At 32.1% G+C, this 17,074-nt stretch overlaps 1 protein-coding gene across 2 annotated transcripts in view; it reads left to right on the top strand.

Annotated features, from left to right (window-relative positions):
* Positions 1 to 7,090: 7,090 nt before the first annotated feature.
* LOC143079990 (immunoglobulin superfamily member 10-like) overlaps positions 7,091 to 17,074 on the top strand; it is a 32,406-nt gene continuing 22,422 nt past the window's right edge. For both annotated transcript variants that reach the window (XM_076255631.1, XM_076255630.1), the window contains exons 1-4: positions 7,091 to 7,212; positions 10,898 to 10,982; positions 13,972 to 14,295; positions 16,706 to 16,963. In XM_076255631.1, coding sequence (XP_076111746.1) covers positions 10,931 to 10,982; positions 13,972 to 14,295; positions 16,706 to 16,963 — 634 coding nt within the window. In that variant the 5' untranslated portion in view covers positions 7,091 to 7,212; positions 10,898 to 10,930. The remainder of the gene's footprint in view (positions 7,213 to 10,897; positions 10,983 to 13,971; positions 14,296 to 16,705; positions 16,964 to 17,074) is intronic.

Below are 17,074 nucleotides of genomic sequence, written 5' to 3'. Positions count from 1 at the left end.
TTTGTCTTAAAAACGGCGAATTAAAGACTTCCCCTTTATATTTGACTAATAATACGAAAATGGCGTTCATTAAACATTCAACATTACAGGCCTTTTTTTAAAATATAACAACATAAATTTACCAGTTTGTAATAATTTCCAGGTCTACAGATTCAAACTGAAATATTTTAAAAGCAGAGAAAAGTGTGCATCTTATAATAAGCATGACTTTATCAGATACCATTAAAACATATTAAAATTCAGGCTAAATTTAAAGCTCATTAACAAATATTAGATACTTCAATTCCGTCACGGATCCACAATGTGGCGGTTGTGTTGTAGCATAATTTAAACTGATCGATATTACCTACAGCAGGAAGTTTAAATTCAAATTTACAATAAAAATGTACCCTGTTTTAAAAAAGCATCAACAGCGGTAAAAGATAACTATATACGAATAATTAAACCCAAAAATGACTGGGGGATTTACACATTCTCACTTGAGTCTTCTTCTGGTCGACAGTAAAATCCTTGCCAAAGTCAGTAGTTCATTGCACTGTGTGGAATTGACAAGTCGAACGCACGTCCACTCAGATTGTGATCTTGATATCAGATGCGTTGTGTAAATAGTGTTCCACGCTATGTCTACGTAAATAACCCTTGTTACAGCTCTGAAATGGGTTTCGTAGGTGGTATGTTGCAAAACAACAGATGTTTGCTTGTCCTAAATACTCTCATTTACCCTTCACAAGGGTATCTAGTGAATAGAAAAGGGGTCACCACAACTAATCTTCCGACCGGAGGTATAATCCTTTACAAAGTAGGGTGTCCGTTTGGCTGTGCGGGATATATCAAGGACACTGCAACGTCTAGTCAGAATGAAAACGTTACATTCGATGCCTTACGTACAGAGTGTCAATCTGTCTGAAGGTATAGAACCTTACAGGCAACCCAGGCAATTCGGACCTACTTATTCATTGTTTATGTGTTCTCGACCTAAACATGCAAACATTTTTTGCCACTGGACGACAAACAACCAACAACAATAAATCGTTTCAAACATGCATGAAATATTAGTCACTTGACGATAGTCAATCTAGAACCAAAAACCAATCAATAATATACGAAAACGGTGACATGACATCGTATTGACAATTATGTTGGCAATTAAAATGGCCTTTGTCGTCATTTATCAATTATCCACACATCCCAATTTCCAGTGTTCATATTTACAGTTAATCTTAAGGCGAAGTGTACGTAATTAAACTACACAATGGATTTTTTTAAAATTTTACATGTAGATTCTGCTTGTAAAAATAAATCGGAAAATAAAATAAAAAAAGGGGGTAACCGTTTTCGTTTTTGAGATACGAGCTGTTGAAGTAAACAGCATCATACACCAAAATTACAAAGGTTATATAGGGAAAATCGTGAAATTCGACAGGAATTGTTACATTTTTAAGATTTTCTATTATATTAGACAATCGATTTTTTTTAAATTTTATGAGACGATTCTAAAATGTCTGAGGAATCGATTGGTGCAAAGAAAGTCCTTAGCAACCGTGCTATTTTTCAAGCTATACCCTGTTAAAGTTGAATCTTGAGTGTAAAAAAACAAAAAACAACGACAACGTTATTGACGTCGCCGCAACAAGGTGCGACGCTTCATATCTAGTTGTGCTATACTTGTATGAAATATATACCGTTTTGTTTGAGTTCGTGTTGCTCGGTCTTTAGTTCTTTATGTTACGTTTTGTGTACTATTGTATTGTATTTGTCTATTATATTCGGGTGCGTGCGGAGATCGCCAAGCTAGAAAACGGTTGACATTTTCTTCAATATGAACTAGAACTATTTTCGACCTTGGTGCCTTATTTTTTTGTTAAAATCTAAATACTGCGACGTGTTTTCAAAATCTTTGTTCCCATAAAACTTTATTTCATCAAGGTCTCTTCTCAGAATGTCAGCCATCTGTCTGGCACAGGATAACAAATCAATATTTAAGTAAATATAAGTTGTGTGGTAATTCTTAGTACATTTGGGTAAATTAATCTTATCTTTGTGCCGCATAAGCATCTCTATAATTCAACACATCCCTGAGCCACGACATTATATATTTTATGCATTGCATGCGCTTCTTTTTATCACAATCCAGACCGGCTAGTAACCGTTGTATAACTTTACACGTCTGAAGACGAATATTTGCGTGAAACATTTTTGTATGAATTTTATTTCTGGAAATCAATCTGAAATCTACAACAGTCCATTTCCGAAAGTCGGGCTGGACCTTTACTTTTATGTGCATTCGGGATTTACACAAATTGGAACCCGAATAATTCAGTCGTATTATTCAGCTGATGTACGAATGCTACATTTCTCGTGTGGGAGAAAATCGGACATGGAAAGGGCTTTAATTATTCGAGTAACTCAAATTGAAACTCGGGAATATATTTCTAGCTGTTCGGAATTTGCTAAAACAAATGATTGTTTTTCGACATTACGGTATTGAATCAATACTATAGAGATACCAATTATTTCTTTTAGCAAATTCGAATACCAGTCAGTTTATAGGACTTCAGTTTGAAATAGGGGCGGCAATCCATTCATTTTATCCAATCAATTGGAAAGGGGAGGGGGGGTCAACATTGATAGTCAAAAAGCCTTGAAATATTCGATAAAAAACGTTGAATGTAAATTATATGAACTCCAAAGTCTCATATTATAAGACTAGTAAACCACAGGCTTCTCAATTCTTGTATGATCATGAACTAGGTGAAAACCTAGAGCTGACCGAGTGCGAGATCCTCATGGATAATCATCGAGGTCGTTAAACAGCCCTTGCAGTAAACTTTGGTTAAATTTAAAAAAAAAAATAGAAATGTAATAGTCTGAACACATTTCACCTCTCATTCCATCAAATATTAAATTGCAGTTACAATTATCACAAAACTTCCCTCACCTCTTTTCTTTAACCATAATAGAGGGAGGAGGGTAGGAGGGATCCTAATCCCTAAATCCCGGGCTAAAAAAACACGAAATCCGGCGAGGTCCCGAATTAAAAAAAATCCCGACTACCCGAAATTCGGAAATAGAATTCCCGGATCCCGAAAGGGTCAATCCCGAAATCCCGAGCTTAAAGACGCCCGATCCCGGAGTTCCGATAAAGATCCTACCCCCCCCCCCCCCCCCCCCCCCCCCCCGTAATTCTATATTCTATTTATTCATAATCTTGAATTGAGACTTGATACTTCAAAAGTACATTGATTCTCTAATTTTGAATGATGCACACAGGCACATTAAAAGAAACAGATTTCGCTATATATCTCTTCGAAATTGGAATTTGTAAAAGAAGAAATGACATGTTATATTTTATCTTACATGTGTACTTTCAATTTCAATATGGTTCTAAATTTAGATTTAGTTTTCCCATAAATTGCGGACGGAATAGAAGACACCTGTTTATTTTCTGCACATGTAGAAAAAGTTGAAAACTTGGAGTTGAATGAAATAATTTTTACTTATTTTAAGATAAATGTTAGAGTGGGACGATTTTTAAGTTACTGAGTAATTTTTGGGGCATAATTTGTTTATTTTTTGTTTGTTTTCCGTCTTTGTTCTTCCGACTGGTAAGTTTTGCACTAGTGGTCAAATTATTCTCTTGGTATCGTCTGATTTCTCATATGAATATAAATCATGTCCTTAAATTTTCAATTGCACAAAATACGAACATTTCAACGTCTTTTTTATTAAACAATTAAATTCACACGTCTTTCATTAATTATTTGTCACCTATTATAAAAGTTTACGTTGAGTACTGTGTTTTTCGTTCAAGACTACGGCTTTTTAAAACGATATTGTTGGGTCAATTCAGGTTTCATTTTAATTAATTTGATATCAATAGAAGAAAAATTGTTACATGTTTATTTGTTTATTTGTTTATAATTTTGTTGTGAGGCGTTTTTTTCTTTCTGTTGATATAAACACGAAATGCCTTCTCCTACGCGTCTAAAACAAAAAAAACAAAAAACAGTGTTTTTAAGGCAGGCTGCACACAGAACAACGTACAGAATGCTGTGATTTCTAATTGGAGTTATTTAGATAATTTCTATGAGGTTTAAGACAGCACAGACGTGCTTGTTGGATTCATTATAGACCGCAGAAAGTAGTTTTTCTTTCGTGTGTCCTTTCTTGGAGTAAGGGAGATAACTTGTGTAACTAACGACGAACGTTTTTAATCCCGTATTCCGCTAGAGGCGTGCAATTACGTACACTTCGCCTTAAATTAAAATCAAAATACTAAACTGCTATTCAATTTCTTCAATTCACGGTTGATATAATTACTTTTTAGTATATTCAACTGTGGTAAAGTTATCTAATACATACATATATATGTTGACATTTAGTGCATCTTTAAGGTAATGTAATATGATATACTAGTATATAACAAGTCTCTTAATAAAATTTACTGCAAACATGACAAAAATTGAAAAAATAAATAGCACAATAATACTGAACTCCGAAGAAAATTTAAAATGAAGGTCCCTAATCAAATGGCAAAATCAAAAGCTCAAACACATCAAACGAATGGATAACAACTGACTTGGTACAGACATTTTCCTATGTAGAAAATGATAGATTGAACCTGTTCAAATAGCTAATTAAATCTCTCACTTGTATGCCAGTTGCGCTATATTCCTTTATATTGACAGCGATGCGTTAAAAAAAAACAAACAGCTACAACAGGCAAAAATTTCAAAAAAAAATGTACAGCAGTCGACATGGTGTCATCTCAATCACCATCAAAACAAACAAATGTAAAAAAAGAAGCACAAAAAGGCATACATCAATTTTAACAACTTGATTTGCCTATTTATTATACGTTCTCTGTAAAATCTACCCATACAAAATTGCAAGTTGTTAAGTACTAGGACCGAATCCTTACCCTACATACATACATACAGATATATTTCCATATAAAAACCACACACTTTAACGTGACAAAAAAAAACTATAACAACTTCTTTTTTGTGGCTTAAGCGTTACTTTACCAAAGAAACCAAACATACAATGTATTATCGCTATTTTCAAAAAAATTACTTTGATCTTACTGACTGATTCTTTCCTTTCTCAGCACAATTTAGCAAAGTACTAGATTGATATAAATAAATTATCGCAATTAACTAAGGGCGCACGAGATCTTTGTCAATAAAATTAACAACGCCGTGATAGGTAAGATAGCGATAAACAGAATATCATTGAGCATCTTAACTCGATTGCTTTTCTCACACTCTCCGTACCAACTCAAATAAAGGCAACAGTAGTATGCCGCTGTTCAAAATTTATAAATCGATAGAGAAAAAACAAATCCGGGTTACAAACTAAAACTGAGGGAAACGTACCAAATATAAGAGAACTACGACACAACAGAGACACAACACCGAAATGTGAAAAACACACTCAAACGAACTTTAATGTAACAATGGCCATTTTCCTGACTTGGTACAGGGCATTTTGTGAAAAAATTATGGGTTGAACCTGGTTTTGTGGCATGCCAAACCTCCCGCTTTATACCTGCTTAAATAGCATATTTTGAGTAACAGAAAAAAATAGTGGGTTAAACCTGGTTTTGTGGCATGCCGAACCTCCCGCTTTATTCCTGCTTAAATAGTAAAAAAAAAATTTAAAAAATATGCTATGAAATATTGTTGAATTTGTACCAAATAGACTGCCAAGCGAGATAATCAATCTCGTTGACTCCAATGTAATTATAGCGGACAAATCAACGATCATGAGCAATTGAACTTAAACAAAAGTTGTACTATATACAAGAACCATTTCTGAAAATTATCGTCATATTGGCTGTAAGACGAACTATATGATTCCGTCATATGCTTTAGTATAGTATGAATACAACCTGTGTCGTATTAAAGAGCACAAAAGTCAGTATCTAAGAATTTTAAGCTTATCTTCCTTATTCATGCTTCTCAATCAACGAATAGTCGTGTGCTTTGTACAAAAGATCATCTGTACATCTTTACATTTATGAGAATAAGAATTGAATGTCCATGCTTTATGCCAAATTTGAAGGAAAACAATCAATTACAGTGGAGTCCCCAGTGTCCGAGCGGCCGGTGATATCGCGCATTACCGAATATTGACATATCAGCAATGTTTCACAAATAAAATCGTTCTTGTAAGAATTTTATTCTTCCGAAGGGACAGATAAAAAAAATGTTAAGTTCAAGAGTGAATTAAAATCTGCAATCCAATTATTAACCATTTGAAGTCAATTTCAATTAAAACAAACGCATTATGTTATAAAATTTGTTTCATTAATGTCACACTTTATCAGATTGAAATAATTTTGCTCTGCAGACTTGGCAGTCTATTTGGTACAAATTCAACAATATTTTATAGCATAAATTCTTTCTTTATTCAAAATATGCTATTTAAGCAGGTATGCGCGAAATCACTGGACATTTGAAAAACTCTCAAAACAGGTGTTTTCCATATTACACAATCTCTATAGGGGAACTATACATACAGAAGACTGTATGAAATAAAAGCATGTTATGAATTTGTTCACACAATATTATCCGATTATTTTTTTATTCAGTTTAATAAAGTGACGAATACAGCTTAATTCTGTAATACACATAGACTAGACTGTGGTTTCTTATGGTTTTTTTAACAGACGACATTCTAATACCCGTAGATAGGATTAAAACGAAATTAAGACTCTCCCTACTACCTGTATGTTCAATTTGATGCATATTATGTATTGTTGTGGTTTAAAAATAAACACAATGATGAAGATGTGGATCTGATAACAACTTTGTATTGTTTCCCCCTACAATATCCAAACATGATTTCCCCATCAATATTCTCACATGTGTTGGAAGAAAGTTGTAGAATGAATATTTATAGTATATTACATAAACTGTAGTTAATAGTGTTTGATAACAGATTTAAGATAATTAACTTTTATACCTAATAACTCAAGCATAACATACATGTTTAAAAGTCACAAGGAAGTGTTCACGTTTTGATGGTTTTAGAGGATTTCCTTTAAATATTATTTTGTCAGGTGATAAAACCGTGAACATTTACTGTCGTTTCTAGATTATCGGGCGTATAAGATAAAATAACGTATTTTATCTTTTTTCATCTCTTCAAGACAAGTATGTCAAAAAAAGAAACTTTGACATTTGACACACACTTTCTGGCATACCAGTGAGTATAGTTTTACCTTATATCTCTCTTTTCGTACTTTAACAATAATGAAAATGTGTCACAATTTTCAAGACGAAAAACACTTTTCTACTAATTGAATAAGACACAATGTATTTATACGGTTTTTTTTTTACAATTTTGCATTATTATATTTTTTCCGGACATGAAGTTAGCAATCCTTTCCTGGCATTTTTTTGGCATTAAATTTATGTATCATTATTTAATATAGTAGTTTTTTCTCTAGTAATATTCTTTGTTCAAAAAATGCTCAAATACTTCGACCATCAAAGCTATACATAATACAATGAATTTGGTTTTCAGTGCATTCCAACATTATCAAGGCTAAACTGCTGTTTAGATTTGGTTTGTAAGTAAACGAATCCTGCATCTTGCTCACACAAGTATTTGTTTCTGATATATTTGATAAGTTTGGGTTTTTTTTTCCGAATTTGTGCCAGCGAAATGTACATGATGTAGAAACGGAAGTGTGAAAATGTTAACGAAGCGGGATTTTATTTAAGAACCGTGTCCATCAAACCGCTGGGTTTTTTTTTTTCTTTACATATTACACAGTTATACAACTGATTTATTAGGAATTTGATGCGAATGTCATAAAACCCTAGTCGTATTAGGCACAACTTTTAGGAACTTTTGGTCCTCAATGCTCTTTCAACTTTGTAATCGTTTTGGCTATCGAACTCTTTTTATCTGAGCGTCACTGGTTAGTCTTGTGTGGACAAAACGCGCGTCTGGCGTATTAATATAAAAAAGAAGATGTGGTATGTTTGCAAATGAGACAACTGTCCACACGAGACCAAAATGACACAGAAATTAACAACTATAGGTCACTGTACGGCCTTCAACAATGAGCAAAGCCCATACCGCATAGACAGCTATAAAAGGCCCCGAAATGACAATGTAAAACAATTAAAAAAACCTGGCAACTTTTGTTAGCTATTATTTGTGTGTTTCTTTGTCCTATATGTTCTCCCAATTATTTTTATTGTAGTCCTGTTATGTAATGTTGTTATTTAATGTTATATTTAACGTTATATTTAACATTGCTTTAAAGCGGTAGGTTTGGTTAGCCACAAAACCAGTTTCAACCCAACATTTTTTTTTGAATGTCCTGTACCAAGTCAGGAAAATGGCCATTGTTATATTATAGTTTGATTATGTGTTTGTTACATTTTAATGTTGAGGCGATGTTCTCCTCTTATATTTGATTGTTTCCCTCAGTTTTAGTTTGTAAATAAAGGCAACAGTAGTATACCGCTGTTCGACATTCATAAAATCGATGTATGAATGTCGAACAGCGTTATACTACTGTTGCCTTTATTTAGCTAGCTATAAAACCAGGTTTTATCCTTCATTTTCTACATATGAAAACGCCTGTACCAAATCAGGAATATGATAGTTGCTTTTGACTTTTATTTGCCATTTGATTAGGGAATTACCCTTTTTTAATTTTCCTTGGAATTCACCACTATTGTGATTTTTCATGTTTTTTTCTTTTTTTAAAGAAAACCAATTCTAAAAAAATATGCTTATCGAGTCTGTTTTTTCTATCATCTCCATACAAACCGATATTGAAAATTATTTTACCAAGGCAATTTAATTAGTTATTGAAATCAACAAAAACAAATCGATTGTATTGGCATTAAACTTTTTAAGTATGGTTGTAGTGAAATAAATGTATACAACAAAAAAATCAATAAACCCGAACACCAAACACATAAGTGTAAATTTACGATATCCAATAGAAATGTTTACGAGACGTACAATGTATGCTCGCGTCAGTGTTAATGACATTTCAAAAAGATGCCAATAGTTCTAACATGTCTAAAGGAAGTAAGATTTTCTGTATAAAATACTATTTAATCATCAAGGAAATAAATAAAATATTGTTATCTGATTTTATATGAACAAGGATGAAGAAATAGATTTTGTCTGATATTCTGGATCGTCATGTATTTCAGAATTTTAAAGAGAAGAACTTTATTGATTCGGCCGATTTTGCAAATTTTTTTCTAGATTACTTTTAATGTAACGATCATTTTCTATTTCCAGACCATCTTCACTTCTGTGAAGTTTTGTAAAAGAAAACTCCAGAAATAAAAATCATTAAGCAAGGGATATCATATCATTTCAAGTGAGGGTGTTATTTTTTTCATACAGAAAGAGTTTGCTTTATTTTTTTTATATTTTCTTTTCTATAATTCTTTATATGTCATTTATTTTATTTGTAATTTCTTATTTTAAATGCTTTACATCCATTATATTCTTACAACTGGCCACCTTAGTTTTATTGTCCGGTAAGACGTTCTTGTCATTATGTATAGCAAGAATATATACAATGTGAATCAAGCGATTTCTAGAGTTCGAATTTCTATTTCACAAAAGATTGAAATAGTCCACAATTTTGTACGAAAATAACAATTGACATGTCCGTTGTGTCTTTTCTAAACATTGATGCATATTACAAGTTATCCGGATATAACACGTCAAACTTAATGATGTTTCGAACCGTGATCGAATTTGTGGAAATACGTCTTTGTTCGGCAGTACTCACAGAGCTTTTTTAATGTTTAAGAATGTGGGTCTGCCTTGCATAACATCGCTGTAAATCTTGACGTTTCGTGCTTTATTTAATATATGATATGAAAAGGAAGATGTGGTATGTTTGGCAAAGAGACACCTCTCCACAAAAGACTAAATGGAACAGAAATAACTAACTAAAGTTCACGCCTTTTACAACGAACAATGCCCTTATCGCAAATACAGATATAAAAAGCCTATATTTTTTAGAGACTGTGAAACAAAAGCATATTTTGTGCACAAAATAGTGAACAAAAATTAAAAATGTGATACAGCAACAAATTAAATGACATCCACTGAATTACAGGTTCCTTACATGGGACAGGAACATGGATGATTTGGCGGGGGTAAATTTAATATAAATGTTAAATGGCACCAAACCCTCCAGGGACAGTTGTGTAACAGTACAACATAAGAACAAACTATAAACATCAGTTGAAAAGGCTTCACTTATCAGATAGATACAAATAGAAATACATCTAACAAAAACATAGAATGGACTTTGACGGGTGCTTGGACACCGAAAAAAGAAAAATACCATAAGTATAGTTCATAAAGTACTCGCAGGTACTGACAGCTTATTCTAAGCCAATAACAACTACTAAATAATATCATGCATATCAAACTTTATCAATCAGTTCAAATCAACATCCGTCGGTTTTAGTGTAATGATGTCATAAACAATCGGAGAGACACATCACCTTGTGCAATGCCAATATACTGAAATCGACAGATTGTTGAGCAATGAATGTGCATATGGTTATAACAAACAAAAATAGTTTGGATTTTAATTTACTGAAAACAAAATTAATATTAAAAATAATGAAAATATACAAAGATCTTATTACAGTGTTGAATTCGTAATTTTTTATAATAAGTTAATTTAAGGATAGAAGAGTTTACCCGGATTGTTTCTGAGTTTCCGTACTCGGTAAACAATTACTTCGTATAAATGAGGATTATAAGCTATCACATGCTAGTATTTTAATAAATATGTTTTTTATTATGATTTATTTTAATAGTATTACTATTAATTAATTCATTGCGGTATAATTTTATCATAACTACTATCATTTTATTATTTCAGTATTTCAAAGCACTAGCTTTGTCAATATTAAGAATGGCTTGTGCTACATGTTTATTATCATCACTAATTGCTTGTATACTTATAGGTAAGTACATTTACAAGTTTAAAAGTATATCAAGTTAACGCATTTGTCTTGTCATTGATCGGGACAAAAATCTATAATTATCTGGGGTAAAACCGTGGATGCTAGAACAGAAATGTAAGTTCAAACATTTGCTGTTTCGTTGTCTAATATGATTTGTCAAATGTTCGAGTCCATGACATATAATTGAGTGAATGTTTATGAGGGCAATTTGAGCCGTATTTTTGCGGAATATGACCTTATTATAACATTGGCCTTCATTTGTATATAAGCATTTTTTTTCAACTATTTTTAACTTTAGAACTTGTTCAAAACTAGATACGTTTAATATAATAAATTAAATTTTGAAAACATGGACCCAAACACATGAACAGTTGACTGACATTTTACGTTTACCAAAAAAAAACAGATCATTAGCTTTACTAAGTCACATTTCTGTCATTTCTGTAAACCAAAAAAAAATTCTAATGCAATTTGTATGTAACAATTTTTTTCATTGGCTAAAAGTTGCCGTCAAATCTAAAGTTGACCAGGCGTAACTAAGGAGGGACAACCATATTGAAATGATTGAATCAACAAATGTTCGATTACTACTATACAATCCAAAATAAAACAAAACCTACCTCGAATTCGACGTTTCAAAGTTATTTTATCCGAATTTGAAGCGTACAGGTAATGTAATAACCTCCAGTTTGTAAGTTTTCATTTGTATGACGTCACGTTTACCCATGACGTCTTTGCGCCAAAATCATTCATGAAGTTTCGCGGATTTTTTTTTTATTTGTCAAATTTAGACATTTTTCCAAGTTTAACCTATTATTTCTTTCTGAAATGCATTAGAATCGGAATAACAGTACTGTAGTTGAAGAGTTGCCACCATCAATTTGACGGTGGCAACTCTTCAACTACAGTACTATTAATCCAGTCAGGATTCTACTTCGTCAAAATTATCTCCCCATTACGCCAGTTCATTTTCACACTCGTAGAAATGGAAGCCATTGTAGGGATGACGCGCTGCAAATTTTGCTCTCGGAAACCGATAAATTTATCCACATTGCACCATTACGATCCTTCTATGTCAGTTGTATTTTAAAAGACAAATGTATCAACTAGCTTATGAGCATCAGTTAATAATCTTGTCTGCATTGATTCAACTGAAAACTATTGTCTGATCGGTTGTCAGGTGGAATTTTCGAAAATTCATAAACATTTAAAAAAATTCTAATTAAATATTTCGTGGATGGGCAGTCTAGATTTTTTTAGTGGTTGAAGACTATAAACCCTAGTTTTCACACACAAAAAATTATAATTTTTCGAAGATGTGCATTTTCATCATCCAACTTGAAAGACTGTCGTCAAGTACTTTCAGTAAAAAAAATAGCTATTCGAACACACCTACTCTGTTTTTTGTGATTCATTAGATAGGTATTTCACTTGACCCATATATTTCATCTTTTAGTACTGTGATTTTTTTAAATTATAAAGTTAACCTGTAGCTTTGGCATATAAAAATGATAGAATCTGAAGCGAGACTATGTATGAAATATTCTTGCTTTCTCCGATATCAAGACAAAATATTCAACTCAAACAAGCCCTAACATAAAAAGGTGCACTCAATTTTCTCTTTTCGATACAATTATTACCCATTTTTTGGAATTTTTTTTTTAGTCACATAATGGAAGGGCAGACACGAAAATTACTGAACTATTAGATTGATATGTTTTCCGTCCGTGGTAAATTTTTTAAAAAAATCTGAGGTTATGCATTTTCTACATCCAACTTGAAAGATACCAATGTCGTCGACTTGATATCTAATTGTTATGCTTAACTATGTACTAAATAAATTGAAAACTTATGCAAATGGTGTTTTTAAAATAAAACACTTCTTAATTGAGAAGAAAATTGTAATTTTGTTTGTTTCTATTAACTTTTGAAATTTTTGTCACTATAGTAAACATTACAGTAAGCATTTATGGCCTTCTCTAACAAAGAGCTTCGATTCTTTTATTCTATTTCAACCGGGTTTCCGACTGAATCCTTTAATCAAAATCACCGTTATTTTGAAGTTAAAAAATGACACCGAATACATTTTTAATTTCAATTCTATATAATGATGTTTTACGTTTATATCAATCAAACACAAGCCACATATATTGTATATTAATTGATATTTTAAATCGTGTATCCTTTTCTTATATATGATAAAATACTTTTAATCAGTAAAGAGTGTCTATTATGCATGCATTTCAATTTGATAAAATCTAGTATAATACTCAGACTTCAGTCAAGTAAAACAAATCAACAACGCATAAATGATTTGCGTATCAATTAGTACTAAAGAAGAAGGTTACCATTAATCTAAATTTAACCGCATAATTGGCCTTCGTCGGTGATTTTATTGATCTACTTTAAAAGTTTTTTTCAAATGAGGAAGTTTTTACGTTTTATTAGGTGTTATTATATGTTATCCGTAGTATTCACCATATTCTTTCTTGTTCGTTATATTGAAGTTCTTTTCTGCATGTCAGTGTTGAGGACATCAGATATTTCTTTCTGTTGTATGTGTATGTTGTCTTTTGACTACGTTTCCCCCCCACCCCACCCCCCCCCCCCCCCGCAAAATTAGCTGAAAAATATTTAAAAGTGTCCTACATGTATAGTTATGTTATATTTCATATTGTGTTTATTTTTTTTCGGCTAATAATGACTGAATTTGTTACATTGATTTTCCCACAAATAGTTCAAAAAAATTGTTAATATTTTGTGTCATGATGTAACACACCATATCTTTATCCCACAGGGTGTCTCTTTCTATAGAAAGGTGCATACATTTGCGCCGATGGAATGGGTCCCTTTTTTTGATAAGTCAAATATATCAATTCGGTGCAATGTTATCGAGGAAACTAATTGACCAATTGTGATATATCAATGGGTCATAATTTTTCAGTTTATTGTGTAACCATCTTCATTTCAATCTTGATTTTTATTTCAGGACATGGAAATAGTATAAGATTATCAGTCACGCCAAATTATATATTAGGTGGCACCGCACTGGCTCTGAGCTGCAGTTTAGAAAAGAACGTTTTTGAACCATGGGTGACATTTCATAAAGACGCAATATTGATTGGCTTCATTCGAAATTGCACTGAAAATGGATTTACACCATGTTCATTAACAACTAAGTGTGATTGTGATTTAAACTCAAAAACTTATATATGGAACTACACGACGTCGAAAGAAAACGTGAATGCTGCTGCTACTTTTAACTGTACTATGGACGGTTCTCAAAGTGACGAAGTAACAGTACAAAAAGCTGGTAAACTTTAGTTATTTCGTATCATGGAGCTAACTGATAAAATGGTAAAATAATCTCAAGATTTCATTAAGAAAATCACTTAGTTGCACTCTTGACGTAATATGTTCCATACGGCCCTTATCCAAGGACGGGGAATGTTATGTAGTATGTATGAAATCAATCCCAACGAGTGTCTCGTCCCTAAATAAGTCACCCGAACTTGGAACAAATTACTTTATGAGTATTTTCAATTGATGGGTTGCTAAATATTATCAAGGAAGTGATTTATCAGCTAAAATATTCCAATATTGTGCGATAATCATCATAAGTTTTGGACGATAACAAGGCTGTGTATGTGTCAAATGTTATAAGACGTATTTGCGTCAAAATATCTATTGATTCTACTGGCTTTAACCGATTTTTTTTAATGAAAATAGTATGAGTCTGTATGGAAAATAAAGTTTAATTTGATTTCCCTAACAATTATATTGAATATAAAAAGTTTTCCAACTTAAACATTTCACATGACCGTTGATTTATAGAGTACACAATGGGGTTTATACAAGGTTTGTTTGTAAGGTCATCAAAGGAAATATTTAAGTTTCAACTTCCTGATCAACAATCAACAACTGTGTTATTGATGGGGTTGATGAATTTTTATCATATATTTTTTTTTATCTACTGTCTGTACACAGCGCGAAAGAGATGTAGCTTTAAATATTTCCGTCATTTGATATTAGTATTAATCTTCAAGTATGAGGAACTACAAATTATAAAACAATCACAAATCATCGAAATTCATAAAAAAATAGGTCACCTTGACTTCAATTTTATTCAGAATGATTTTTTTTCTCGCTGTGTTGAAAACCAGTTGCATAATTATGCATGTATACGCTTTGTGCTCGGCGACTAGATTAATTCAAATTCAGTTTTGTTTTGATCAAAATAAGAATAGTTATACAGCAGAACATATTAACAACTAAAACTAAATGATTATTTCTTTTTGGAAATAAAAACAAATTCATAACTGCTTTTTAATTATTTCATGATAAATTTACTTTATGAAAAAAGTTTAGGCATGCAACTTGTAACTTGACTTCACCTGTATAATAATGAGTCATGGACTTCTTTTGCATTGCATGAAACATGTTGAAAGTGGAAAAAACTGTTGACGCGAGGCAGAATAAGCATCAACCCTCATGCGCATCCACACTCAGTATAGAAAGACACAGTTCTGAATAGATTTACTGACAGCTAGTTCTAAGCCAATTACAAATACTTAACAAATCATGTATGTAAGACTGAATATATGGTCCCTGTGGTCTTCCTCGAACCTTGCAAAAGTGGTACGACTGTGCTGGATCATAAATATGATGGAAGGAATGGGATTGTTAATCCGATGTCTCGCGAAGTGAAGATGCACCGCTCTCTGCACTTGAAGAACCATTGTAGCATTTATTTAATAGATCATTAGATGGAAAACTTTCTACCTTTATCCAAAATATCCCTATTTTCGAGTGGCAGTGCGGTTTTTCCGACCGTCATGCTTGTATACCTTTAATGCACGACTTACCTTTAGGATTTTATAATATTTTTTTGTCTTAAACATGTATGAACTATAGCCCAGTAGAAGTAAAAGAAAGGAAATGTGAATCTAAGTATGTCATACACTGTATTACTAGCTTGTCAACACCGATATTGTGAATTGACCCCTGTAAGAAACAGTACACTCGACACCAACCTGTTCATCGATCACTTTGTTCTTAACCGAAGTTTCATCAGTTCTTTCCAAGGAAAACAGAATTGAACCTGCTACTTTAAAAAAAAGTTATCAAAATTAAAAAAAGACATAACATGAATGAAATTGATTTCAAAAATATTTCTATGAGACAGCATCTCAATGACACGTAAAACATTATTAAAAACAGTGATATGCCAACATACCTAATACTGTTCTTCTCATGCGTAGTAGAAAGAAAAAACAAGACGATTATAGTACATTTTGATAATATGAAAAATTGAATATTATGTAAAAAGAAGGAAATTACTTTAGCATACCTAATTCTGTATTCAATAAAATATAATAGTAGCCTATTGTTTTGTTTGTGGAGAAATTTAAATTTACTGAAAAAGACGTCACAGAGCAATGGACTCCTAAAAAAGAATGTCGTTGTCCAGGAATCTGCATTGTAGCCATATTTTAATTTCTAGTGAATTTCATGTGTATTAACAATAGTGGGAAGAAATGATTATTTTTTTTTTACAACAAATAATAATGAAATTGATTAAGAAATGTTAGACTTGAATAATTAAAAATCATAAGATAATTGCAACATTGTATGTAGTAAAATATAAACATGTTACAAATTATACTTACGCATATATAGTTCTCATGAAATCTTAATTACAGAAGTGTTTTTGTTTTCTTCAGAGTTGTCAGGTGTAACAATATCACCTGCTGCATCAGTTATTAATGCGACAGAGAATACAACTGTTGCCAATATCAGTTGCACAGCTTTATGTTGGCCAAAATGTAGTTTTATATGGACTGGGCCAAACGGGTTTATAAGCTATGGGAATGAATTAAGACTGAGCAACATCCAAAATTCTAATTCAGGATTATACCGATGTCGAGCAACAAATGTCGTAGGAACAAATGACAGTAGTTTTATTGAGATTAAAGTTCAACGTAAGTTTACTATTTTAAACTACTTATTTGTTTCAGTAATGAAAAACATGAACGATTAGGGTCCTGGCAGTTTTACTATATTACATTCAGATATATATATATATATATATA

The sequence above is a fragment of the Mytilus galloprovincialis genome, chromosome 6, assembly GCF_965363235.1.
Source record: "Mytilus galloprovincialis chromosome 6, xbMytGall1.hap1.1, whole genome shotgun sequence".
NCBI lineage: Eukaryota > Metazoa > Mollusca > Bivalvia > Mytilida > Mytilidae > Mytilus > Mytilus galloprovincialis.
Note: the sequence above shows the minus strand (reverse complement) of the source record. Positions and strands in the feature narration are given on the sequence as shown.